General features: G+C 60.6%; 7 protein-coding genes, 1 long non-coding RNA gene and 1 gene segment (V, D, J or C); 8 read left to right on the top strand and 1 right to left on the bottom strand.

Moving 5' to 3' along the window:
* Positions 1-1,127, top strand: VPREB3 (V-set pre-B cell surrogate light chain 3). The gene is made up of 2 exons (XM_005233373.3): positions 1-155; positions 401-1,127. Exons 1-2 carry the CDS (start codon positions 107-109, stop codon positions 727-729), a joined length of 378 nt encoding a protein of 125 aa, XP_005233430.3. The 5' UTR covers positions 1-106; the 3' UTR covers positions 730-1,127.
* A 664-nt stretch (positions 1,128-1,791) lies between these two features.
* LOC101916513 (vacuolar protein sorting-associated protein 29-like) lies at positions 1,792-4,119 on the top strand. The gene is made up of 4 exons (XM_013295794.3): positions 1,792-1,855; positions 2,085-2,273; positions 2,839-3,074; positions 3,656-4,119. The coding sequence occupies exons 1-4, from the start codon at positions 1,853-1,855 to the stop codon at positions 3,771-3,773; spliced, it is 546 nt and encodes a 181-aa protein (XP_013151248.1). The 5' UTR covers positions 1,792-1,852; the 3' UTR covers positions 3,774-4,119.
* A 4,310-nt stretch (positions 4,120-8,429) lies between these two features.
* On the top strand, positions 8,430-9,328 carry LOC129783952 (uncharacterized). The gene is made up of 2 exons (XM_055797902.1): positions 8,430-8,496; positions 8,631-9,328. Exons 1-2 carry the CDS (start codon positions 8,451-8,453, stop codon positions 9,311-9,313), a joined length of 729 nt encoding a protein of 242 aa, XP_055653877.1. The 5' UTR covers positions 8,430-8,450; the 3' UTR covers positions 9,314-9,328.
* Positions 9,329-10,875: 1,547 nt separating this feature from the next.
* Positions 10,876-11,809, top strand: LOC129783954 (immunoglobulin iota chain-like). Its single transcript, XM_055797905.1, is given in 3 exon segments — positions 10,876-11,169; positions 11,295-11,407; positions 11,410-11,809. Coding segments are annotated over 3 exon segments (693 nt in total). The 5' UTR covers positions 10,876-10,889; the 3' UTR covers positions 11,710-11,809.
* Positions 11,810-15,004: 3,195 nt separating this feature from the next.
* LOC129783770 (uncharacterized) lies at positions 15,005-16,604 on the top strand. The gene is made up of 2 exons (XM_055795073.1): positions 15,005-15,067; positions 15,973-16,604. The coding sequence occupies exons 1-2, from the start codon at positions 15,022-15,024 to the stop codon at positions 16,602-16,604; spliced, it is 678 nt and encodes a 225-aa protein (XP_055651048.1). The 5' UTR covers positions 15,005-15,021.
* Positions 16,605-17,679: 1,075 nt separating this feature from the next.
* The window catches only part of LOC101916856 (Ig lambda chain V-1 region), a 31,694-nt gene continuing 23,982 nt past the window's right edge, over positions 17,680-25,391 (top strand). The window contains exons 1-2 of the mRNA XM_055797892.1: positions 17,680-17,740; positions 19,172-19,468. Coding sequence (XP_055653867.1) covers positions 17,695-17,740; positions 19,172-19,468 — 343 coding nt within the window. The 5' untranslated portion in view covers positions 17,680-17,694. The remainder of the gene's footprint in view (positions 17,741-19,171; positions 19,469-25,391) is intronic.
* LOC129783958 (uncharacterized) lies at positions 17,996-24,241 on the bottom strand. Its single transcript, XR_008746159.1, has 3 exons — positions 24,117-24,241; positions 19,245-19,291; positions 17,996-18,470 (listed from the first exon to the last, which is right to left on the bottom strand). It is a non-coding gene; the product is annotated as an uncharacterized LOC129783958 (long non-coding RNA).
* On the top strand, positions 21,042-22,233 carry LOC129783956 (Ig lambda chain V-1 region-like). The segment is given in 3 exon segments: positions 21,042-21,108; positions 21,234-21,600; positions 22,132-22,233. Coding segments are annotated over 3 exon segments (472 nt in total).
* On the top strand, positions 23,783-24,682 carry LOC129783953 (uncharacterized). Its single transcript, XM_055797903.1, has 2 exons — positions 23,783-23,849; positions 23,985-24,682. The coding sequence occupies exons 1-2, from the start codon at positions 23,804-23,806 to the stop codon at positions 24,665-24,667; spliced, it is 729 nt and encodes a 242-aa protein (XP_055653878.1). The 5' UTR covers positions 23,783-23,803; the 3' UTR covers positions 24,668-24,682.

Here is a 25,391-nt window from a genome sequence, read left to right as displayed (position 1 = left end):
CTGTGTCATTTACATACGCCTCACTGGTGCCAGCAGCACAGCAACCTGGGTTCGCGTAGCACCACAGACTCTTTCTGAAACAGCCTCCCTTCCTCTGCTTCCTGCAATGGCCCTGGGCTTCATGGTCCTGCTCCTGGTGGAGCTGGCGGGGACAGGTAAGGGTGGCGTGGCTGAGCTAGCTGCTGCCTGGGGGGGCACTGTGGGATGGTGGCCAGGACTGGGCTGTACAAGGTGGATGTTAGTCTGAGTACAGCATCTTGCTCCAGGGCTGCATGGTATGATAAGCAGGACAGAGGCTGAGTAATTGGGTTGCTTCGAGGGAGCAGGGGGACATTTGGGGGCTGAGGGCAACAGGGGACATGGCTCAGCTCATCAGTAACTGCATCCTTGGTGCATGCAGCTTCCAGGGCTCAGCCCGTGCTGACCCAGCCATCCTCTGTGTTGGTGCTGCCCGGGCAGACTGCTCGGCTGTCCTGCATCCTGAGCCCCCAGTACAATATCAGTGAGTTCGGCATCTCCTGGTACCAGCAGCGCCCAGGGCACTCCCTGAGGTATCTGCTCTATTACAACTCCGAGCGAGACAAGCACAAGCCTGCCAAGATTCCTGACCGCTTCTCTGCTACCAAAGACCTCGCCAGCAATGCCTGCATCCTCATCATTGCATCTGCTCACTATGAAGACAATGGCAACTATTACTGCGCCCTGTCACATGCCTTCAACTGGTTTTAGAAACAGGGAACAAAAGCTTTCTGCCTTTTCCCTTGCAACCCTGATGCAAAGCCCTCAACTGGGAGAGCAGCAGCCCTAGGAGGAATGGAAGAAGACCTTCTTGCATCCTTAAGCAAGCCCAGCAGCGCTGTGCTGTTCCATGAGGTGCAGCAACCTCCTCTTTGTCCCCAGACATCCCACATGGAGCATCACACAGCCTGACACAGTGCAAGCCCTGGCAGGGCTCAGCCCAGGGACACACGGGCGTGGGGACATCCTGCTGCGGTGGGAGGATGGGTGCTCTGCCATGGCCTGTCTTTCCTGGGCTATTCCAGCACTTGGCACAACCCGGAGTGACCCTGGCTTAGGCTTCTGCACAGTTTAGCTCACCTGATAATAAAGGTTAACCCTTAACCTCATGGCTCGTGTCATGTGTGTGGAGCACAGAGGAGCCCCTCGGGGGTCTCTGCGGGGAGCAGCCATGCCCTGGGTTAGGAGGGTGAGGCGAGGTGTTAGGAGGGTGAGGCGAGGGCGCTATGCTGGACTTCGGTGGGATCCCTTGGGCCTGGCTGGGGCTGTCACCCATCCCGGGCAGAGCCTACCTTCCCTAGAAAGCCGGAGACCCCCCTTCCCCACCCTCCCCGCCCACGGGAAGGTCTGTCCCGACGCCGTAGGGGCCTGTCCCCTTCCAGAGCACCCCCAGCGCCCCCTCACGGCCCCCAGCGCCCGCGCCCGCCTCCTCAGGCGGCCATGTCCTCACAGCCCCAGCGCCCCCCGCAGCTTCTGAGGGGAAAAGTTCACGCTTAACCGCATGGGCACCTGCAGGTACCTCGTACGAACGTTTTCACACAAAAAGATAGCACGTTTTTCCACAAAATTCCCACAGACTTAATAAAAAACGCTGAGGGCGGGACAGACATTCCCCAGCACTCGGCACCGCCACCCGCCGCGCCACCGCACTGCGCGGACTCGGCACCGCGCGCGCACAGGGCGGGCTTTAGCACCTCCCCAGGCGCCCGCGTCACGTGGGAGGCTGCCTGCGCTGCTATTGGCTCGGGAGAGGGGAAAAGGACGCGCGTTACTTCCTGGTTACCGCAGCGCGCGTCGGGGTAACGGCCCGAGCGGAGCAGCGTGGCGGAGCGGGATGGTGAGCGGGGGCCGAGGGGGCTGGGGCCGCCTCCCCGCACCCGGGAATGGGGGCTCCTGGCGTGGGAGCAGGCGGGGTGGCGCGGGCGTGCTGCTGAGGGCTCGGCTGCTTAGAGCTGAACCTGACAATCCTTGCCGGGCCTGTAATGGTTCGCTGGAGTTTGCGAATGCCCTGTGCTGGTCTGTTAAGTAACCTGGGTTAAAACTCTTTCCTCCTGTTGTGTGCAAAGTTGGTGTTAGTATTGGGGGACCTTCACATCCCATACCGGTGCAGTAGTCTACCGGTGAAGTTCAAGAATCTGCTGGTTCCAGGAAAGATTCAGCATATCCTGTGTACAGGAAACCTCTGCACCAAGGAGAGCTACGACTACCTCAGGACTCTGGCTGGGGATGTCCACGTTGTTAGGGGGGACTCTGAGGTAACGTTCTTGCTGCTGTTAATTCTGCAGCCCACCTTCCTGCATGCTGTGGTTGTCCCAATGAAACCTGGGGAGTCCTTCAGCATTAGTAGTTCCTGAACTGTAGTTCACCAGGCTAGGAAGTGGGAGTGAGTGAGACTGAGGAAACAAAATTACTCTCTAGATCCTTCTTGTTGCACTTGCAACAGGGGGGACTCTGTGTGTGTGTGTGGGTAATACATGCACCTGATTCACATGAACACTAGCACTAATCTGTCTGTGATTGCTGTGAGGCCATTGTAGTCCCCCAGCTGCCTGTGTAGTTGTAGGAACTGAGGGCTTATATGTGTGTGTTTATTTACTGTTGGGTAGCCGTGAGGCTCCTGCTGTCTGTGCAAATTCCCTGCTCTTTGCTTTGCAGTCGCTCTTGCTGGGCGGTGGTATAAGCATCCAGTGGGTCTGCATGTTGAAAGAGGCCCTGTGTCCTCAAATAGCAAAAGGCGGGTTCCTGTCTTGAAATGCAGGAGCCTGCATTATGTAGGTGAGGGGTCTTTGGCTGATTTATAGGCTGTGCTTTCCTCCTCAGAGCCTAAATTATCCTGAAGAGAAGGTTGTAACTGTTGGGCAGTTCAGAATTGGGCTGATTCACGGCCATCAAGTTATTCCCTGGGGTGATGTGGCCAGCCTGGCATTGCTACAGAGGCAGCTGGATGTGGACATTCTTATATCAGGACACACGCACAGATTTGAAGCATTTGAATATGAAAACAAATTCTACGTCAACCCGGGATCAGCTACAGGAGCCTACAGTGCTTTGGAAATGTGAGTGAGGGCCCCCTGAGCTGCCCAGTGCTGCAGAGCCCATAGCTGTTACCTGGAATGTGTGTGTTCACCTGTGAGTGTCTGGCCACTGTGCTGAAGAATGCTGGTGAGGCACCATGAGGAGCAGGAGGCCAATGCTCTCCCTTCCCAGGGAATGAAGCGGGGCTCCCCTCTTACCAGGCTTTTATATAGCCCACATGTTGGGTATGGCAGTCCGTCACTGGTGTGTCTGGGGCTGCTTGCTGGGCCTGGAAATGGGTGACTTGCAGCAGCTTCTTGTAGTTGTTTTGCTTTCTAGTCTCTTCACAGAAGCTGCATGCTAATATTTGGTAGGAAGTTAGACTTCTGCAGGCACTGTCAGTGTAAGGGTCTGAGCCTGACATGACTTAGGCTGTTTAGTTGCCTCATGAGCTGTTCCATGCTAAGTGAGACACTGTTGTTGGTGCCTGCAGATTGGGGTGCTTCCCAGATGCCTGCAGCCCCAGGCAGCCAAGCATGTTAGAATACATAAGCACAAGGTATGTTAGTAGCAAGAAGTGTAAGCTAATCGGGAGGATTGACCAAGTATGTTTTCTTTCCAGGAATATCATCCCTTCATTTGTACTGCTGGATATCCAGGCTTCCACAGTTGTGACTTATGTATACCGGCTAATTGAGGATGATGTCAAAGTAGAAAGAATTGAGTTCAAGAAGTACTGAGTCATGTTCAAACCTGCTTGTTGAATTCTCGCTGCCTTTCCAGTTAAGTCTACGGGGAGGCAGGCCACGCGGGGGTGCTGCTGCTGCAGCGTGGTGGACTGCAAAGCAGCCACAATGCTTTATTGCTTGTGAGCTGGTAAATAAAAAAGGTTAGTCTTGGTTCCCAAGCAGAACTTGGAGTAGAAGAAACTGCCGATTAAGAAGCCTATGGAAAATATCCTGTGTCTATTGAGGAGCAGCTATGTTCCTGGCCTAAGGAAGTCACAGAGGGTGGTAGTACCTTGGCATTGAACCTGTTCTGTAAAATTAATGTGGAATAATAAATCTCTAGTTTTTTGTCACTATGCTTCTGAAAGGTGAAGTGTGGCTGGAATTTGGTGTGAGGGGATGTTGGGGGCAGAAGGGAAGCTGCTGTTTGCTTCCTGAGATACAGCCCTGAAACACTTTGGGATCTGTTAGGGATGCCCAAACATACTGACTGCTTTGGTTTGAGTGGCAGAGAAAGGCGAGGGCAGCTCTGGGAAGGTGGCTGTGGAGAGCTCTGCCTGCGGCTGTACAGCTGGCCAGGCCTTTTCCCTCCTGCTGCAGAGGCCTGAGCACTTCTCCTCATCCCTGCAGTGCTGCTGGCAGCGGGTGCCTGGGGGTGCAGGAGCAGCAGGTGCAGGGGAGGTGCCCCGGGGGTGCGGGTGCAGGGGGGAGCAGCGGGTGCTGGGGGGTGCTGTGGGTGGGGGTCGCCCCGGGGGCGCTGGGGGTGGGGGTTGCTGGCGCGTAGCCGCGGGCTGGTGCTGGGGGCAGGCGGGGAACCTCTGGGGGCAGAGGGGAGCTGGAGCGAGGTGGGAGCAGCTGTGCTGCAGCAGAGGGGGGCTCCGGGGTGGGGGTGATGCTGGGGGCCGCTTCAGCAGGGCAGTGTGGAAGAGCATTCTGGCTGCCCCTTGGTACGGGCCTGGGCTCAGGGTGCGTTCTGCGGCAGTGGAGGAGCATTTGCCCGGACACCTTAATAGGGCTGGTGGTGGCCCTGTGGCTCCTGAGAGAAGCCTGGCTGTGGTGCCCTGCTGTGGAGCAGACCCTGGGTTTTCCAGCCGAGTGGCCCAGGGAGCAGACAGCCCGGAGTGATCCTGAAGCCTTTGGTGGGCATGGACGTGCCTGCAGTGGGCATGGCGAGAGCGGGGACAGGAGCTGGCAGTGAATGCTGGGGTCCACGTTTGCACGGAGGGGCTGTGCCCAGGTGGGTGGGGGTTTAAGAGAAAGTCGGGGTCCATGGCAGAGCTCCGTGAATTTGGAGATACAGAGCTGGTGGGATCACACCATGGCCATGGCCCTTCTCCTCCTCATAGTGCTCGCTTATGGCACAGGTGCCCTGGCCAGATGTGCTGCACCTGGCCAGGGCCTTCTAGCACAGGGGAACTGTGCTGCTGCCTGGGCAGGGCAGGGCTGTGCTTGTGGGGCCCTGGCTGACTTTTGTCTTCTCTCCTCTCCCTCTGCATGTTCCCTGGTCCAGGCAGCGCTGACTCAGCCGCCCTCCGTGTCAGCCAACCCGGGACAAACCGTCCAGATCACCTGCTCTGGGAGTAGCAGTGGCTATGGCTACGGAAGACTGGTACCAGCAGAAGGTCCCTGTCACTGTGATCCATGCTGACTTATACAGACCCTCGGGCATCCCTTCATGATTCTCCGGATCCTTGTCTGGCTCCATGGGCACGTTAACCATCACTGGGGTCCAAGCCAAGGACGAGGCCGTCTATTTCTGTGGTGGCTACGACAGCAGCAGCGGTGGCTATGGTGTCTGGTGGCAAGGAGTAATAGGAAGTGAGACACAGATTCCAAAGTCAGAGGAAGGTTTTCTGCCCTTCACCCTCCTGGCTGAGCAGAGCTGTGGCCGTGGGGCTGAAGCAGGTTCCTGTCCCTTCTGCATGGCCATGGCTGTGAATGTTGTTCCTTTCACATCCCAGAGAACTGGAGGTGACTTTGTGGCTGGGCACCATTGTCCTGGTCCCTACAAAGTTCTCACAGTGTGGCCTTGTGTGCCATGCCAGTGCCTCTTGCTACTGCTGACCGTGTCCTGCTGCTGCTGCCAGAGCTGCCTCTGGGCTGGGATGCGCTGGGCTGGGCTCCGCTCCCCAGATTTGCATGTGACTGCAGCCAGGTCTAGTCTTCTCTGCCTTTGACATTCCCTGTCCCGGTGCCCGGGCAGGGCTGTGCTCGTGGGGCCCTGGCTGACCCTTGTCTTCTCCTGTCTCTCCTCTCCCTCTGCAGGTTCCCTGGTCCAGGCAGCGCTGACTCAGCCACCCTCCGTGTCAGCCAACCTGGGACAAACCATCCAGATCACCTGCTCCGGGGGTGGCAGCAACTGGTATGGCTGGTTCCAGCAGAAGGTCCCTGGCACTGGCCCTGTCTCTGTGATCTACCGGAATGACAAGAGACCCTCGGGCATCCCTTCTCGATTTTCCGGATCCTACTCTGGCGGTACGGGCACGTTAACCATCACTGGGGTCCAAGCCGAGGACGAGGCCGTCTATTACTGTGGTGGCTGGGACAGCAGCTATGCTGATATCATGGTGACGATGTGCCACAGGCAAGTGAGACCTTGAGTTTCAAAGAGGCTGGTTTTATCTTCTCCTTCCTCTCAGCCTGGCAGGGACTTCCCTCCAGATTTGGGGTTTCCCCTTCTCATTCCCAATCCCCTTCTCTTTGTGCCCTTTGTGTCAGGGCTGTGACTGTGTCCCCAGTGGTGGGGCCCTGGTGCCAGAGGTGCCCTTTCTGGGCTCATCCCGGCTACCCAATATCAAAATGGTGGGCAGCAGAGCCTCGGCCACCGTTAGGAGCTGGAACCTGTAGAGCTGCCCAAGAAAAGCTTTGCTACATTTCTGGTCCTCCAGGCTGAGTCTTGCCCAGGGCTGTGTGGCATTGCAGCTGCCCTGGGTGCATGGGATTTGCCACCCTTGGGAGCCTTGGGCTCTGCAGCTGGGCAGGGAGAGCTTCTGCCTCAGCTCCTTGCTCTCACATGGCTCTGGTTTAGCTGCTCCCAGTGTCCATGTCCCTGGGACAAACCACCAGGACCTGCTCCAGCGGTAGCAACAATCCTTATGGGTGGTACCAGCAAAAGGTGCCTGGCACTGGCCCTGTCACTGTAATCTACTGGAACAGCAACAGACCCTCGGGCATCCCTTCACGATTCTCCGGATCCAAGTCTGGCTCCACGGGCACGTTAACCATCACTGGGGTCCAAGCTGAGGACGAGGCCGTCTATTACTGTGCTAACTGGGACAGCAGCATCAGTGCTGACATGGTGAAATGGAGCAATGTGGAAGTGATACAAAATCCTCCTGGCACAGCCGGAGCCAGCTGGGCCTCTCTGCTGTCCCCATTTCATGTTGGGCAGGTCCCCGCCATGGCCCTGCCTTGTGCTGCAGATGGCTGTGCCTGGTGTCCCAGCTCAGCTGTCCCAGAGAGCCCCACATCTTTGACTGTCCCCTATCATTTGGGGAGGGTATGTGTGGCACTTGGGAATGTTCCACTCCCCATGGCCACAGTACCCATTGATGGGGTCCAAGCCAAGGCAGATGCTGCCTCTTATTGTGCTGGGTGGGAGACCAGTGCAGACCAGGGTCATGGTGACTCCCTGAGATACAAACCCGCTGTTACCCCAGCGCCCCTCAGGTGCCACCTGCTGCTGCTGCAGCTGCAGGTTGGACGCACTGTTGGAGCAGCACATGTGCCTGTGAGGCAGCTCCTGCCATGGGGCACATGCTGTGCTCCAGCAGGTGCCCTCCGTGCCGCCCGCAGGGAGACAGCCCACTGCAGCCCTGCCCCATCTGCGCCTGCTGGGCTCTCTGTGCCCCAGGCCCCCCGGGGCAGGCGGCGTTGGGGACAGGGAGGGGTCATGCCAAGCGGTCATTTCCCTTGGATGCAGCTACACTTGGGCTGGGCGCCGTGCCACTGAGGGTGGGGACAACCCTGTGCCCTGGGTTGGAGAAGGGCTGGCCAGGGGCTGTCCCGAGAGCTGTGAGCAGAGCCCCTGCGCTGTCCCGGCTCTGGCTGTGTCTGCCCAGTGCCAGCCCGTTGGGCTTGTGACCAGCTCATGAGGAGGCACTGCTGGAGCCCTGGGGCTGGTGCCGGATGGCTCCCATTGTGCTGGGGAGCAGGTGCCAAGGAAGAGAAGAGCAAAGGTTTGGAATGGTGGGCCTGGGCTGGCAGAGGAAGAGGCAGGGCAGAGAAGCAGCAGAACGAGAGGGTGTCTTAGGTGCCTGGGACACCCGTAGGAGGGAAAGATGCTGAGAGTGGGGTGGGGAGTGCTGGCGGCTGGCATAGTCCCAGCCCCATGCCTGGGAGCTGTGAGTGCCTCCTGCCCCCAGCAGCCCAGCTCTCCCGCACCCCTCGGCCCTGCAGCTGCTCTACCAGGGCAGGAATGGGGGTGTCCGTGCTGGTGATGTTTTGGGCTCTGGGCTGGGACGTGTCTCCGCTCTGTGCCGGGGACAATCCCCGCTGCTTGAGGGGTGGTGGGGCTGGGCATGGAGCGGGCAGGGCGGTGGGGGGAGGCGCGGGCAGGACCCAGGCGAGAGCGCGGGGTCAGATTTGCATGGAGGGGCCGTGCCCCGGGCGGGCAGGGGCTTAAAAGGGAGCTGGGGTCCATGTCACAGCCCCATCGTGGTGGGGACACGGAGCTGCTGGGATCGCACCATGGCCTGGCTCCCTCTCCTGCTCACGGTGCTCGCCCACGGCACAGGTGCCATGGCCAGAGTCGCTGTGCCCGGCCGGGCCCTTTGGGCACAGGGCCCCCGCGCTGCTGCCCGGGCAGGGCTGTGCTCGTGGGGCCCTGGCTGACCCTTGTCTTCTCCCCTCTCCCCTCTCCCTCTGCAGGTTCCCTGGTCCAGGCAGCGCTGACTCAGCCGCCCTCCGTGTCAGCCAACCCAGGAGAAACTGTCCGGATCACCTGCTCTGGCGGTAGCAGCAGCAGCAGCAATGAGTATGTTGGTTTGCATGACCGAAAACCTGGCACTGCTCCTGTCACTCTGATCTATGAGAGCAACAAGAGACCCTCGGGCATCCCTTCGCGATTCTCTGGATCCAAGTCTGGCTCCACGGCCACGTTAACCATCACTGGGGTCCAAGCCGAGGACGAGGCCGTCTATTTCTGTGGTGGCTATGACAGCAGCATTGATGCTGGTGTAATCACACAGAGAGATGTGGGAGTGAGCTACAGAGCAATCCAAATTGGAAATGTTCTGCCCTTCTCCTTCAAGGCCAAGCAAGGCTTTGGAGCTGGTGCAGGTTCCTGTCCCTTCTGCATGGCCATGGCTGTGAATGTTGTTCCTTTCACATCCCTGAAAACTGGAGGTGACTTTGTGGCTGGGCACCATTGTCCTGGTCCCTACAAAGTTCTCACAGTGTGGCCTTGTGTGCCATGCCAGTGCCTCTTGCTACTGCTGACCGTGTCCTGCTGCTGCTGCCAGAGCTGCCTCTGTGCTGGGATGCGCTGGGCTGGGCTCCGCTCCCCAGATTTGCGTGTGACTGCAGCCAGGTCCAGTCTTCTCTGCCTTTGACATTCCCTGTCCCGGTGCCCGGGCAGGGCTTTGCTCGTGGGGCCCTGGCTGACCCTTGTCTTCTCCCGTCTCTCCTCTCCCTCTGCAGGTTCCCTGGTCCAGGCAGCGCTGACTCAGCCGCCCTCGTTGTCCGCAAACCCGGGACAAACCATCCAGATCATGTGCTCCGGGGAGGACAGCAACTACTATGGCTGGTACCAGCAGAAGGCACCTGGCACTGGCCCTGTCACTGTGATCTATGGCAGCAAGGGACCCTCGGGCATCCCTTTGCGATTCTCTGGATCCTTGCCCAGTAGCACAGGCACGTTAACCATCACTGGCGTCCAAGCTGAGGACGAGGCCGTCTATTACCGTGGTGCCCCACATGGCAGTGCTGATCAGCATGCAGGTGCTCTGCAGGGTGGCCGTGCTTGGGTGCTCTGGGTTCACTGTTGCTGTCTGTGGTGCACGGGTGGCAGCAATGCTGATGGTGCTGCTGAGGATGCCAGTGGCAGAGCTCCTGGCACTGCAGAGCTGTGGTGTAGCTTGTTGCTGCTGCCTGCAAACTATCTTGTGTTATGGTCCTGTGGCCTAGAGAAGCTGGGACAAACATTGTTGCTGTCTCTGCGCATCCCACTCTGGTCCTTGGCTCCATGCCAGTTCAGGGGTGATGCCCACCCTCCTCTAATGACTAACGGTGCCTCAGGGCCCTGTGTCTATGGGAGAGGCCCTCCCCTGTGAGCACCACGTGCATTGGCCAGGGTGCCGTGCAGAAGCCATGGAGGTTGTGGCAGGGGCTGGGGATGTCTCTGAACTTGGTGGAAGCTGTGGTAGGGGTGTGGGACAGCATGGGCAGAGTCCTGTGCCAGGCTCTGCTCTCAGTTCCTCTGTTGCTATCCCCGTGGGCCTTCTCATCCCCACATGGTGTCAGTGTGGCCCTGCACCACAGTGCCGAGGTTCACAGGGCAGCCAGGAGGCAAAGGGGCTGGGACAAGCAAGTGCCATTATGTCTCACCCATGTGCAGGGCAGTCCCAGCAGACCTTTTTGGAAACTGCGGTGGCCAGTGCTGTCAGCAGGTAGCACAGGGGCTGCGCCTGGCCACAAGATGCGGGAGGATGCTCTGTGCACTTGACTGGTACGAACTCTGTGATTGCTGTGAAGCTGCTGGAGACCCCCAGCTCACTTTGCATTTGGAGGAACTGGGGGCTTGTGTTTCCTTCCTGTTGGGTAACCTTGAAGCTGCTGGTGTCTGTGTTGGTCTAGTCCCCTTCAAGATCCCAGTTCCCTGCTCTGCAGTTCTCACGTGGCACTTAACAGAGGCCCAGCTGTTGCACCCGCCGTTGAAGCAGAACGTGCCTTCCCAGCTCCTCTGTCACGGTGCGGAGCAGCACGTGGGTAGCAGGCTGCCCAGGGGCCAGCAAGCGCCGAGCAGAGCTAGGTGCTCCAGAGCTGGTGGAATGTGTCGATGTGTCCCCACCAGCCATGGTGGGGCTGTCCCTTGCCCTGGGCATGGGTTCCTGGTACAGTGAAGCCATAGTTCCCCTGGGGGGGACCAGGCGCTGGGCGGTTCCTGGCTGAGCTCAGGGCTCAGCACCCATGTTGGGGCAGGTACCCAGGGAGCCAGCCGCTCAGAGTGATCTTGGTGCCATTGGTGGGCCAGAGATGTGCCTGCGGCAGGCAGGGGGAGCATGGGGAACGGAGCTGCCACTGAATACTGAGGGACACATATCCATGGAGGGGCTGTGCCTGAGCAGGTGGGAGCTTAAGACAGAGCTGGGTCCATATCACAGCCCCATCGTGGTGGGGACACGGAGCTGCTGGGATCGCACCATGGCCTGGCTCCCTCTCCTCCTCGCGGTGCTCGCCCACGGCACAGGTGCCATGGCCAGAGTCGCTGTGCCCGGCCGGGCCCTTTGGGCACAGGGGCCATTCGCTGGTGCCCTGTGCTTGTGGGGCCCTGCCTGACCCTTGTCTTCTCCCCTCTCCCCTCTCCCTCTGCAGGTTCCCTGGTCCAGGCAGCGCTGACTCAGCCGCCTTCCGTGTCAGCCAACCTGGGACAAACCGTCCAGATCACCTGCTCTGGGGGTGGCAGCAGCTATGCTTATGCTTCTGTCCCTGGCACCAGCAGAAGGTCCCTGGCACTGGCCCTGTCACTCTGATCTACTGGGATGACAAGAGACCCTCGGGCATCCCTTCTCGATTCTCTGGATCCAAGTCTGGCTCCACGGCCACGTTAACCATCACTGGGGTCCAAGCCGAGCACGAGGCCGTCTATTACTGTGGTAGCTCTGACGGTAGCAGTGGTGGTCAGCGTGACAGAGACACTGACCCTGTCATTCACCCTCCCCTTGCTGCTGCCCGTTTTCCTTTCAGGATCTTCATGCTCTGGCCTTGGGTTCTGTGCGAAGGGTTCTAGGTCCCTCCGTGGTATCATGACCTTTGAGCACAGGGTCTCTGTTCCTGTCCGACTACCTGGAGAAGGCTGTGCTCCTGGGGCACAGGCTGACTCTGGTTCTCCCCACTCCCTCTGTGGGTTCCCTGGTCCAGGCAGCGCTGGCTCAGCCACCCTCCGTGTCAGCCAACCCGGGACAAACCGTCCAGATCACCTGCTCCGGGGGGGACAGCAACTACTATGGCTGGTAGCAGCAGAAGGTCCCTGGCACTGGCCCTGTCACTGTGATCTACGATAACAACAACAGACCCTCGGGCATCCCTTCACGATTCTCTGGATCCTTGTCTGGCTCCACGGCCACGTTAACCATCACTGGGGTCCAAGCCGAGGACGAGGCCGTCTATTACTGTGGTGGCTACGACAGCAGCAGCGGTGGCTATGGTGTCTGGTGGCAAGGAGTAATAGGAAGTGAGACACAGATTCCAAAGTCAGAGGAAGGTTTTCTGCCCTTCACCCTCCTGGCTGAGCAGAGCTGTGGCCGTGGGGCTGAAGCAGGTTCCTGTCCCTTCTGCATGGCCATGGCTGTGAATGTTGTTCCTTTCACATCCCAGAGAACTGGAGGTGACTTTGTGGCTGGGCACCATTGTCCTGGTCCCTACAAAGTTCTCACAGTGTGGCCTTGTGTGCCATGCCAGTGCCTCTTGCTACTGCTGACCGTGTCCTGCTGCTGCTGCCAGAGCTGCCCCTGTGCTGGGATGTGCTGGGCTGGGCTCCGCTCCCCAGATTTGTGTGTGACTGCAGCCAGGTCCAGTCTTCTCTGCCTTTGACATTCCCTGTCCCGGTGCCCGGGCAGGGCTGTGCTCGTGGGGCCCTGGCTGACCCTTGTCTTCTCCCGTCTCTCCTCTCCCTCTGCAGGTTCCCTGGTCCAGGCAGCGCTGACTCAGCCACCCTCCGTGTCAGCCAACCTGGGACAAACCGTCCAGATCACCTGCTCTGGGAGCAGCAATAACTATGGCTGGTTCCAGCAGAAGGTCCCTGGCACTGGCCCTGTCACTGTGATCTATGCTAATGACAAGAGACCCTCGGGCATCCCTTCTCGATTTTCCGGATCCTACTCTGGCGGTACGGGCACGTTAACCATCACTGGGGTCCAAGCCGAGGACGAGGCCGTCTATTACTGTGGTGGCTGGGACAGCAGCTATGCTGATATCATGGTGACGATGTGCCACAGGCAAGTGAGACCTTGAGTTTCAAAGAGGCTGGTTTTATCTTCTCCTTCCTCTCAGCCTGGCAGGGACTTCCCTCCAGATTTGGGGTTTCCCCTTCTCATTCCCAATCCCCTTCTCTTTGTGCCCTTTGTGTCAGGGCTGTGACTATGTCCCCAGTGGTGGGGCCCTGGTGCCAGAGGTGCCCTTTCTGGGCTCATCCCGGCTACCCAATATCAAAATGGTGGGCAGCAGAGCCTCGGCCACCGTTAGGAGCTGGAACCTGTAGAGCTGCCCAAGAAAAGCTTTGCTACATTTCTGGTCCTCCAGGCTGAGTCTTGCCCAGGGCTGTGTGGCATTGCAGCTGCCCTGGGTGCATGGGATTTGCCACCCTTGGGAGCCTTGGGCTCTGCAGCTGGGCAGGGAGAGCTTCTGCCTCAGCTCCTTGCTCTCACATGGCTCTGGTTTAGCTGCTCCCAGTGTCCATGTCCCTGGGACAAACCACCAGGACCTGCTCCAGCGGTAGCAACAATCCTTATGGGTGGTACCAGCAAAAGGTGCCTGGCACTGGCCCTGTCACTGTAATCTACTGGAACAGCAACAGACCCTCGGGCATCCCTTCACGATTCTCCGGATCCAAGTCTGGCTCCACGGGCACGTTAACCATCACTGGGGTCCAAGCTGAGGACGAGGCCGTCTATTACTGTGCTAACTGGGACAGCAGCATCAGTGCTGACATGGTGAAATGGAGCAATGTGGAAGTGATACAAAATCCTCCTGGCACAGCCGGAGCCAGCTGGGCCTCTCTGCTGTCCCCATTTCATGTTGGGCAGGTCCCCGCCATGGCCCTGCCTTGTGCTGCAGATGGCTGTGCCTGGTGTCCCAGCTCAGCTGTCCCAGAGAGCCCCACATCTTTGACTGTCCCCTATCATTTGGGGAGGGTATGTGTGGCACTTGGGAATGTTCCACTCCCCATGGCCACAGTACCCATTGATGGGGTCCAAGCCAAGGCAGATGCTGCCTCTTATTGTGCTGGGTGGGAGACCAGTGCAGACCAGGGTCATGGTGACTCCCTGAGATACAAACCCGCTGTTACCCCAGTGCCCCTCAGGTGCCACCTGCTGCTGCTGCAGCTGCAGGTTGGACGCACTGTTGGAGCAGCACATGTGCCTGTGAGGCAGCTCCTGCCATGGGGCACATGCTGTGCTCCAGCAGGTGCCCTCCGTGCCGCCCGCAGGGAGACAGCCCACTGCAGCCCTGCCCCATCTGCGCCTGCTGGGCTCTCTGTGCCCCAGGCCCCCCGGGGCAGGCGGCGTTGGGGACAGGGAGGGGTCATGCCAAGCGGTCATTTCCCTTGGATGCAGCTACACTTGGGCTGGGCGCCGTGCCACTGAGGGTGGGGACAACCCTGTGCCCTGGGTTGGAGAAGGGCTGGCCAGGGGCTGTCCCGAGAGCTGTGAGCAGAGCCCCTGCGCTGTCCCGGCTCTGGCTGTGTCTGCCCAGTGCCAGCCCGTTGGGCTTGTGACCAGCTCATGAGGAGGCACTGCTGGAGCCCTGGGGCTGGTGCCGGATGGCTCCCATTGTGCTGGGGAGCAGGTGCCAAGGAAGAGAAGAGCAAAGGTTTGGAATGGTGGGCCTGGGCTGGCAGAGGAAGAGGCAGGGCAGAGAAGCAGCAGAACGAGAGGGTGTCTTAGGTGCCTGGGACACCCGTAGGAGGGAAAGATGCTGAGAGTGGGGTGGGGAGTGCTGGCGGCTGGCATAGTCCCAGCCCCATGCCTGGGAGCTGTGAGTGCCTCCTGCCCCCAGCAGCCCAGCTCTCCCGCACCCCTCGGCCCTGCAGCTGCTCTACCAGGGCAGGAATGGGGGTGTCCGTGCTGGTGATGTTTTGGGCTCTGGGCTGGGACGTGTCTCCGCTCTGTGCCGGGGACAATCCCCGCTGCTTGAGGGGTGGTGGGGCTGGGCATGGAGCGGGCAGGGCGGTGGGGGGAGGCGCGGGCAGGACCCAGGCGAGAGCGCGGGGTCAGATTTGCATGGAGGGGCCGTGCCCCGGGCGGGCAGGGGCTTAAAAGGGAGCTGGGGTCCATGTCACAGCCCCATCGTGGTGGGGACACGGAGCTGCTGGGATCGCACCATGGCCTGGCTCCCTCTCCTGCTCACGGTGCTCGCCCACGGCACAGGTGCCATGGCCAGAGTCGCTGTGCCCGGCCGGGCCCTTTGGGCACAGGGCCCCCGCGCTGCTGCCCGGGCAGGGCTGTGCTCGTGGGGCCCTGGCTGACCCTTGTCTTCTCCCCTCTCCCCTCTCCCTCTGCAGGTTCCCTGGTCCAGGCAGCGCTGACTCAGCCGCCCTCCGTGTCAGCCAACCCAGGAGAAACTGTCCGGATCACCTGCTCTGGCGGTAGCAGCAGCAGCAGCAATGAGTATGTTGGTTTGCATGACCGAAAACCTGGCACTGCTCCTGTCACTCTGATCTATGAGAGCAACAAGAGACCCTCGGGCATCCCTTCGCGATTCTCTGGATCCAAGTCTGGCTCCACGGCCACGTTAACCATCACTGGGGTCCAAGCCGAGGACGAGGCCGTCTATTTCTGTGGTGGCTATGACAGCAGCATTGATGCTGGTGTAATCACACAGAGAGATGTGGGAGTGAGCTACAGAGCAATCCAAATTGGAAATGTTCTGCCCTTCTCCTTCAAGGCCAAGCAAGGCTTTGGAGCTGGTGCAGGTTCCTGTCCCTTCTGCATGGCCATGGCTGTGAATGTTGTTCCTTTCACATCCCTGAAAACTGGAGGTGACTTTGTGGCTGGGCACCATTGTCCTGGTCCCTACAAAGTTCTCACAGTGTGGCCTTGTGTGCCATGCCAGTGCCTCTTGCTACTGCTGACCGTGTCCTGCTGCTGCTGCCAGAGCTGCCTCTGTGCTGGGATGCGCTGGGCTGGGCTCCGCTCCCCAGATTTGCGTGTGACTGCAGCCAGGTCCAGTCTTCTCTGCCTTTGACATTCCCTGTCCCGGTGCCCGGGCAGGGCTTTGCTCGTGGGGCCCTGGCTGACCCTTGTCTTCTCCCGTCTCTCCTCTCCCTCTGCAGGTTCCCTGGTCCAGGCAGCGCTGACTCAGCCGCCCTCGTTGTCCGCAAACCCGGGACAAACCATCCAGATCACGTGCTCCGGGGAGGACAGCAACTACTATGGCTGGTACCAGCAGAAGGCACCTGGCACTGGCCCTGTCACTGTGATCTATGGCAGCAAGGGACCCTCGGGCATCCCTTTGCGATTCTCTGGATCCTTGCCCAGTAGCACAGGCACGTTAACCATCACTGGCGTCCAAGCTGAGGACGAGGCCGTCTATTACCGTGGTGCCCCACATGGCAGTGCTGATCAGCATGCAGGTGCTCTGCAGGGTGGCCGTGCTTGGGTGCTCTGGGTTCACTGTTGCTGTCTGTGGTGCACGGGTGGCAGCAATGCTGATGGTGCTGCTGAGGATGCCAGTGGCAGAGCTCCTGGCACTGCAGAGCTGTGGTGTAGCTTGTTGCTGCTGCCTGCAAACTATCTTGTGTTATGGTCCTGTGGCCTAGAGAAGCTGGGACAAACATTGTTGCTGTCTCTGGGCACCCCACTCTGGTCCTTGGCTCCATGCCAGTTCAGGGGTGATGCCCACCCTCCTCTAATGACTAACGGTGCCTCAGGGCCCTGTGTCTATGGGAGAGGCCCTCCCCTGTGAGCACCACGTGCATTGGCCAGGGTGCCGTGCAGAAGCCATGGAGGTTGTGGCAGGGGCTGGGGATGTCTCTGAACTTGGTGGAAGCTGTGGTAGGGGTGTGGGACAGCATGGGCAGAGTCCTGTGCCAGGCTCTGCTCTCAGTTCCTCTGTTGCTATCCCCGTGGGCCTTCTCATCCCCACATGGTGTCAGTGTGGCCCTGCACCACAGTGCCGAGGTTCACAGGGCAGCCAGGAGGCAAAGGGGCTGGGACAAGCAAGTGCCATTATGTCTCACCCATGTGCAGGGCAGTCCCAGCAGACCTTTTTGGAAACTGCGGTGGCCAGTGCTGTCAGCAGGTAGCACAGGGGCTGCGCCTGGCCACAAGATGCGGGAGGATGCTCTGTGCACTTGACTGGTACGAACTCTGTGATTGCTGTGAAGCTGCTGGAGACCCCCAGCTCACTTTGCATTTGGAGGAACTGGGGGCTTGTGTTTCCTTCCTGTTGGGTAACCTTGAAGCTGCTGGTGTCTGTGTTGGTCTAGTCCCCTTCAAGATCCCAGTTCCCTGCTCTGCAGTTCTCACGTGGCACTTAACAGAGGCCCAGCTGTTGCACCCGCCGTTGAAGCAGAACGTGCCTTCCCAGCTCCTCTGTCACGGTGCGGAGCAGCACGTGGGTAGCAGGCTGCCCAGGGGCCAGCAAGCGCCGAGCAGAGCTAGGTGCTCCAGAGCTGGTGGAATGTGTCGATGTGTCCCCACCAGCCATGGTGGGGCTGTCCCTTGCCCTGGGCATGGGTTCCTGGTACAGTGAAGCCATAGTTCCCCTGGGGGGGACCAGGCGCTGGGCGGTTCCTGGCTGAGCTCAGGGCTCAGCACCCATGTTGGGGCAGGTACCCAGGGAGCCAGCCGCTCAGAGTGATCTTGGTGCCATTGGTGGGCCAGAGATGTGCCTGCGGCAGGCAGGGGGAGCATGGGGAACGGAGCTGCCACTGAATACTGAGGGACACATATCCATGGAGGGGCTGTGCCTGAGCAGGTGGGAGCTTAAGACAGAGCTGGGTCCATATCACAGCCCCATCGTGGTGGGGACACGGAGCTGCTGGGATCGCACCATGGCCTGGCTCCCTCTCCTCCTCGCGGTGCTCGCCCACGGCACAGGTGCCATGGCCAGAGTCGCTGTGCCCGGCCGGGCCCTTTGGGCACAGGGGCCATTCGCTGGTGCCCTGTGCTTGTGGGGCCCTGCCTGACCCTTGTCTTCTCCCCTCTCCCCTCTCCCTCTGCAGGTTCCCTGGTCCAGGCAGCGCTGACTCAGCCGCCTTCCGTGTCAGCCAACCCGGGACAAACCGTCCAGATCACCTGCTCTGGGGGTGGCAGCAGCTATGCTTATGCTTCTGTCCCTGGCACCAGCAGAAGGTCCCTGGCACTGGCCCTGTCACTCTGATCTACTGGGATGACAAGAGACCCTCGGGCATCCCTTCTCGATTCTCTGGATCCAAGTCTGGCTCCACGGCCACGTTAACCATCACTGGGGTCCAAGCCGAGCACGAGGCCGTCTATTACTGTGGTAGCTCTGACGGTAGCAGTGGTGGTCAGCGTGACAGAGACACTGACCCTGACATTCACCCTCCCCTTGCTGCTGCCCGTTTTCCTTTCAGGATCTTCATGCTCTGGCCTTGGGCTCTGTGCAAAGGGTTCTAGGTCCCTCCGTGGTATCATGACCTTTGAGCACAGGGTCTCTGTTCCTGTCCGACTACCTGGAGAAGGCTGTGCTCCTGGGGCACAGGCTGACTCTGGTTCTCCCCACTCCCTCTGTGGGTTCCCTGGTCCAGGCAGCGCTGACTCAGCCACCCTCCGTGTCAGCCAACCCGGGACAAACCGTCCAGATCACCTGCTCCGGGGGAGACAGCAACTACTATGGCTGGTAGCAGCAGAAGGTCCCTGGCACTGGCCCTGTCACTGTGATCTACGATAACAACAACAGACCCTCGGGCATCCCTTCACGATTCTCTGGATCCTTGTCTGGCTCCACGGCCACGTTAACCATCACTGGGGTCCAAGCCGAGGACGAGGCCGTCTATTACTGTGGTGGCTATGACAGCAGCAGCGGTGGCTATGGTGTCTGGTGGCAAGGAGTAATAGGAAGTGAGACACAGATTCCAAAGTCAGAGGAAGGTTTTCTGCCCTTCACCCTCCTGGCTGAGCAGAGCTGTGGCCGTGGGACTGAGGCAGGTTCCTGTCCCTTCTGCATGGCCATGGCTGTGAATGTTGTTCCTTTCACATCCCTGAAAACTGGAGGTGACTTTGTGGCTGGGCACCATTGTCCTGGTACCTACAAAGTTCTCACAGTGTGGCCTTGTGTGCCATGCCAGTGCCTCTTGCTACTGCTGACCGTGTCCTGCTGCTGCTGCCAGAGCTGCCTCTGTGCTGGGATGTGCTGGGCTGGGCTCCGCTCCCCAGATTTGTGTGTGACTGCAGCCAGGTCCAGTCTTCTCTGCCTTTGACATTCCCTGTCCCGGTGCCCGGGCAGGGCTGTGCTCGTGGGGCCCTGGCTGACCCTTGTCTTCTCCCCTCTCCCCTCTCCCTCTGCAGGTTCCCTGGTCCAGGCAGCGCTGACTCAGCCGCCCTCCGTGTCAGCCAACCCAGGAGAAACTGTCCGGATCACCTGCTCCGGGGGTAGTGATAGCTATGGCTGGTTCCAGCAGAAAGTTCCTGGCACTGGCCCTGTCTCTGTGATCTACCGGAATGACAAGAGACCCTCGGGCATCCCTTCTCGATTTTCCGGATCCTACTCTGGCGGTACGGGCACGTTAACCATCACTGGGGTCCAAGCCGAGGACGAGGCCGTCTATTACTGTGGTAGCTACGACAGCAGCATCAGTGCTGGCACGGTGAAACAGAGCAATGGGGAAGTGATACAAAAACCTCCTGGCACAGCCGGAGCCAGCCGGGCATCTCTGCTGTCCCCGTTTTATGTTGGGGCAGGTCCCCGCCATGGCCCTGCCCTGTGCTGCAGATGGCTGTGCCTGGTGTCCCAGCTGAGCTGTCCCAGAGCCCCAGGTCTGTGCCCGGCCCCTGCCACGTGGGGAGGAGATGACCCCCAGCAGCCCTGTCCCTGCCCCATGCTGCAGGGCCGAGTTGCCCCTGGGCACCCCGGTTGGCACGCGGGGCGCTGCCAGCTGCCTCCCTGCCCTGCCCTGCGCCCAGCGCAGCCGTGCCAGGATTCCCCCGGGCATCGCCCCAGGGGCTTCAGCGCTGCTGGAGCGGTGGGCTCAGCACCGACAAGTGGGAACATGCCAAGGGCCGGGCAGCTGGTCCAAAGCTTCGCCTGCCAACGCTGGCAAGGGCCGTTTCCCACGGGCGCAGCAGCGCCAGGGCCACGCGTGAGGCTGCCGGGGCAGAGCAGGGCTGCCTGGGGGCTGTTCTGCCGCGCCGCAGGAGGAGCCCGCAGGCTCTGCACCGCTGGCTCTTTGTACCTCTGGCCCCTGGGAAGCCCCTGGCCCTGGGCAATGTCCCATGGCAGCCCTGTGACAGCAGAGGGCTGCCCCGCACCCTGGCCCCGTCCCCATCCTGCTGCGGGACCCCGGGGCCGGGACTAGCGCTGGGGACAAAGGTGTTGGCCCCTCTGTGTCTGTCGGTGTTGCTTGTCTTGAGCGGTGACTTTTCCTATGTCGCCCTGAGGGAGCCGGGGCAGGGGACGAGGGCTGGGCATGAAGGTGTGTGCCAGGGCCAGGCTTTGGGCAGGGACGACTGTGCGGTGGGGTGGGGGGCCACGTGCCATGGGCTGGGGCCAGGGGGGCACCGCTGGGCTGCACCAAGCACCCTGCAGCCCTCAGGGACCAGGGCTCCTGTGCGCTCCCTGATGCGCCCCGCTCCCCCTGCCCGCGCCAGGTCAAGGTCCCAGGTGCTCATCGGTCACCAAGAACGTTCAGCTGAGGATCTCAGAGGGATGTAAATGGGGCTTTGCTCCTGCCTTTTCCCAGCCCACTCCCCATGGGAGAGCCTAGGTGGGCCCAGCTGGACCCCAGAAATGCACGGCAGTGCCAAGAGCCTGGACAAGGGCTTCTCCTTCCATCCCCAGCACAGGCAGCAGCTCATCTGCTCCCCACGGCAGGGGATGTTGGTGCTGGGGGCACTGCCTGATGCCCCCGCCCCCAGCAGCCCAGCTCTCCCGCACCCCTCGGCCCTGTGGCCACTTGGCCAGGGCTGGGATCGGGGGTGTCTGTGCTGGTGACGTTTGGGCTCTGGGCTGGGACGTGTCTCTGCTCTGTGCCGGGGACAATCCCCGCTGCTTGTGGGGTGGTGGGGCTGGGCGTGGAGCGGGCAGGGCGGTGGGGGGAGGCGCGGGCAGGACCCAGGCGAGAGCGCGGGGTCAGATTTGCATGGAGGGGCCGTGCCCCGGGCGGGCGGGGGCTTAAAAGGGAGCTGGGGTCCATGTCACAGCCCCATCGTGGTAGGGACACGGAGCTGCTGGGATCGCACCATGGCCTGGCTCCCTCTCCTCCTCGCAGTGCTCGCCCACGGCACAGGTGCCATGGCCAGAGTCGCTGTGCCCGGCCGGGCCCTTTGGGCACAGGGGCCATTCGCTGGTGCCCTGTGCTTGTGGGGCCCTGGCTGACCCTTGTCTTCTCCCCTCTCCCCTCTCCCTCTGCAGGTTCCCTAGTCCAGGCAGCGCTGACTCAGCCACCCTCCGTGTCAGCCAACCTGGGACAAACCGTCCAGATCACCTGCTCTGGGAGTAGCAGTGGCTATGGCTACGGAAGACTGGTACCAGCAGAAGGTCCCTGTCACTGTGATCCATGCTAACTTATACAGACCCTCGGGCATCCCTTCACGATTCTCTGGATCCTTGTCCGGCTCCACGGGCACGTTAACCATCACTGGGGTCCAGGCCAAGGACAAGGCTGTCTATTACTGTGGTAGCTGGGACAGCAGCAGCAGTGCTGGTCATTGTCTTGGTGGTGCTGAGTTTAATTTTTTCTTACTGTTCTTTGGTGCACCTTCCCCTGAGTGGCAAAGAGGTGTGGAGTGTAGGTAGTTTGGACCCTTGGGATTTGTGGCTGTCGAGGCTGTTACTTTGTGGGGTTTTGACTGCAACTCTGCCCTGATGCCACCTCCCCTCTGTGCCTATGCTGTGCTGGTGATTCCCCTTTCCCTGTGTCACACACGGTCTCCCTACAGAATCTCACCTACTGGGGACTCCCTGCCCTGTAACCCCTGGCTGCTGGCCTGGCCATGGTCCCACCTGGAGCATGGGCAGGGGTGTATCCAGGCTTCCGCCAATGCTGGGTGCCCACAGCGGGCCATTCCCCTGGGCTGCCCTGTCTCAGTGACAGGGATGAGAGGTGTGCCTCAAGGGGCAACAGGCAGGGACAGGGTCTAGACTGTGGCTACAGCCACCCCTCGGGGGGAGCCTGGGCTCGGGGCTGCACCCAGGCTGTCCCATCCATGGGCTTGTGGGCAGGGAAGCCCCGTCAGGACTGTGCTCCTGGGGCCCTGGGTAACCCTCATCTTTTTCCCTCTCTCCTCTCCCCTCTCTGGCCTTTGGGCAGCACTGACTCAGCTGCCCTCGATGTATGTGTCTCCAAGAGTAAACAACCGGTTCTCCTGACCCAGGATTGACAATAACTATGGCTGGTTCCAGCAGAAAGTCCCTGGCACTGGCCCTGTCACTGTGATCTACTGGAATGACAAGAGACCCTCGGGCATCCCTTCACGATTCTCCGGATCCAAGTCTGGCTCCACGGGCACGTTAACCATCACTGGGGTCCAAGCTGAGGACGAGGCCGTCTATTACTGTGCTAACTGGGACAGCAGCATCAGTGCTGACATGGTGAAATGGAGCAATGTGGAAGTGATACAAAATCCTCCTGGCACAGCCGGAGCCAGCTGGGCCTCTCTGCTGTCCCCATTTCATGTTGGGCAGGTCCCCGCCATGGCCCTGCCTTGTGCTGCAGATGGCTGTGCCTGGTGTCCCAGCTCAGCTGTCCCAGAGAGCCCCACATCTTTGACTGTCCCCTATCATTTGGGGAGGGTATGTGTGGCACTTGGGAATGTTCCACTCCCCATGGCCACAGTACCCATTGATGGGGTCCAAGCCAAGGCAGGTGCTGCCTCTTATTGTGCTGGGTGGGAGACCAGTGCAGACCAGGGTCATGGTGACTCCCTGAGATACAAACCCGCTGTTACCCCAGCGCCCCTCAGGTGCCACCTGCTGCTGCTGCAGCTGCAGGTTGGACGCACTGTTGGAGCAGCACATGTGCCTGTGAGGCAGCTCCTGCCATGGGGCACATGCTGTGCTCCAGCAGGTGCCCTCCGTGCCGCCCGCAGGGAGACAGCCCACTGCAGCCCTGCCCCATCTGCGCCTGCTGGGCTCTCTGTGCCCCAGGCCCCCCGGGGCAGGCGGCGTTGGGGACAGGGAGGGGTCATGCCAAGCGGTCATTTCCCTTGGATGCAGCTACACTTGGGCTGGGCGCCGTGCCACTGAGGGTGGGGACAACCCTGTGCCCTGGGTTGGAGAAGGGCTGGCCAGGGGCTGTCCCGAGAGCTGTGAGCAGAGCCCCTGCGCTGTCCCGGCTCTGGCTGTGTCTGCCCAGTGCCAGCCCGTTGGGCTTGTGACCAGCTCATGAGGAGGCACTGCTGGAGCCCTGGGGCTGGTGCCGGATGGCTCCCATTGTGCTGGGGAGCAGGTGCCAAGGAAGAGAAGAGCAAAGGTTTGGAATGGTGGGCCTGGGCTGGCAGAGGAAGAGGCAGGGCAGAGAAGCAGCAGAACGAGAGGGTGTCTTAGGTGCCTGGGACACCCGTAGGAGGGAAAGATGCTGAGAGTGGGGTGGGGAGTGCTGGCGGCTGGCATAGTCCCAGCCCCATGCCTGGGAGCTGTGAGTGCCTCCTGCCCCCAGCAGCCCAGCTCTCCCGCACCCCTCGGCCCTGCAGCTGCTCTACCAGGGCAGGAATGGGGGTGTCCGTGCTGGTGATGTTTTGGGCTCTGGGCTGGGACGTGTCTCCGCTCTGTGCCGGGGACAATCCCCGCTGCTTGAGGGGTGGTGGGGCTGGGCATGGAGCGGGCAGGGCGGTGGGGGGAGGCGCGGGCAGGACCCAGGCGAGAGCGCGGGGTCAGATTTGCATGGAGGGGCCGTGCCCCGGGCGGGCAGGGGCTTAAAAGGGAGCTGGGGTCCATGTCACAGCCCCATCGTGGTGGGGACACGGAGCTGCTGGGATCGCACCATGGCCTGGCTCCCTCTCCTGCTCACGGTGCTCGCCCACGGCACAGGTGCCATGGCCAGAGTCGCTGTGCCCGGCCGGGCCCTTTGGGCACAGGGCCCCCGCGCTGCTGCCCGGGCAGGGCTGTGCTCGTGGGGCCCTGGCTGACCCTTGTCTTCTCCCCCTCTCCCCTCTCCCTCTGCAGGTTCCCTGGTCCAGGCAGCGCTGACTCAGCCGCCCTCCGTGTCAGCCAACCCAGGAGAAACTGTCCGGATCACCTGCTCTGGCGGTAGCAGCAGCAGCAGCAATGAGTATGTTGGTTTGCATGACCGAAAACCTGGCACTGCTCCTGTCACTCTGATCTATGAGAGCAACAAGAGACCCTCGGGCATCCCTTCGCGATTCTCTGGATCCAAGTCTGGCTCCACGGCCACGTTAACCATCACTGGGGTCCAAGCCGAGGACGAGGCCGTCTATTTCTGTGGTGGCTATGACAGCAGCATTGATGCTGGTGTAATCACACAGAGAGATGTGGGAGTGAGCTACAGAGCAATCCAAATTGGAAATGTTCTGCCCTTCTCCTTCAAGGCCAAGCAAGGCTTTGGAGCTGGTGCAGGTTCCTGTCCCTTCTGCATGGCCATGGCTGTGAATGTTGTTCCTTTCACATCCCTGAAAACTGGAGGTGACTTTGTGGCTGGGCACCATTGTCCTGGTCCCTACAAAGTTCTCACAGTGTGGCCTTGTGTGCCATGCCAGTGCCTCTTGCTACTGCTGACCGTGTCCTGCTGCTGCTGCCAGAGCTGCCTCTGTGCTGGGATGCGCTGGGCTGGGCTCCGCTCCCCAGATTTGCGTGTGACTGCAGCCAGGTCCAGTCTTCTCTGCCTTTGACATTCCCTGTCCCGGTGCCCGGGCAGGGCTTTGCTCGTGGGGCCCTGGCTGACCCTTGTCTTCTCCCGTCTCTCCTCTCCCTCTGCAGGTTCCCTGGTCCAGGCAGCGCTGACTCAGCCGCCCTCGTTGTCCGCAAACCCGGGACAAACCATCCAGATCACGTGCTCCGGGGAGGACAGCAACTACTATGGCTGGTACCAGCAGAAGGCACCTGGCACTGGCCCTGTCACTGTGATCTATGGCAGCAAGGGACCCTCGGGCATCCCTTTGCGATTCTCTGGATCCTTGCCCAGTAGCACAGGCACGTTAACCATCACTGGCGTCCAAGCTGAGGACGAGGCCGTCTATTACCGTGGTGCCCCACATGGCAGTGCTGATCAGCATGCAGGTGCTCTGCAGGGTGGCCGTGCTTGGGTGCTCTGGGTTCACTGTTGCTGTCTGTGGTGCACGGGTGGCAGCAATGCTGATGGTGCTGCTGAGGATGCCAGTGGCAGAGCTCCTGGCACTGCAGAGCTGTGGTGTAGCTTGTTGCTGCTGCCTGCAAACTATCTTGTGTTATGGTCCTGTGGCCTAGAGAAGCTGGGACAAACATTGTTGCTGTCTCTGGGCACCCCACTCTGGTCCTTGGCTCCATGCCAGTTCAGGGGTGATGCCCACCCTCCTCTAATGACTAACGGTGCCTCAGGGCCCTGTGTCTATGGGAGAGGCCCTCCCCTGTGAGCAC

The sequence above is a fragment of the Falco peregrinus genome, chromosome 2, assembly GCF_023634155.1.
Source record: "Falco peregrinus isolate bFalPer1 chromosome 2, bFalPer1.pri, whole genome shotgun sequence".
NCBI classification, from domain to species: domain Eukaryota; kingdom Metazoa; phylum Chordata; class Aves; order Falconiformes; family Falconidae; genus Falco; species Falco peregrinus.
Note: the sequence above shows the minus strand (reverse complement) of the source record. Positions and strands in the feature narration are given on the sequence as shown.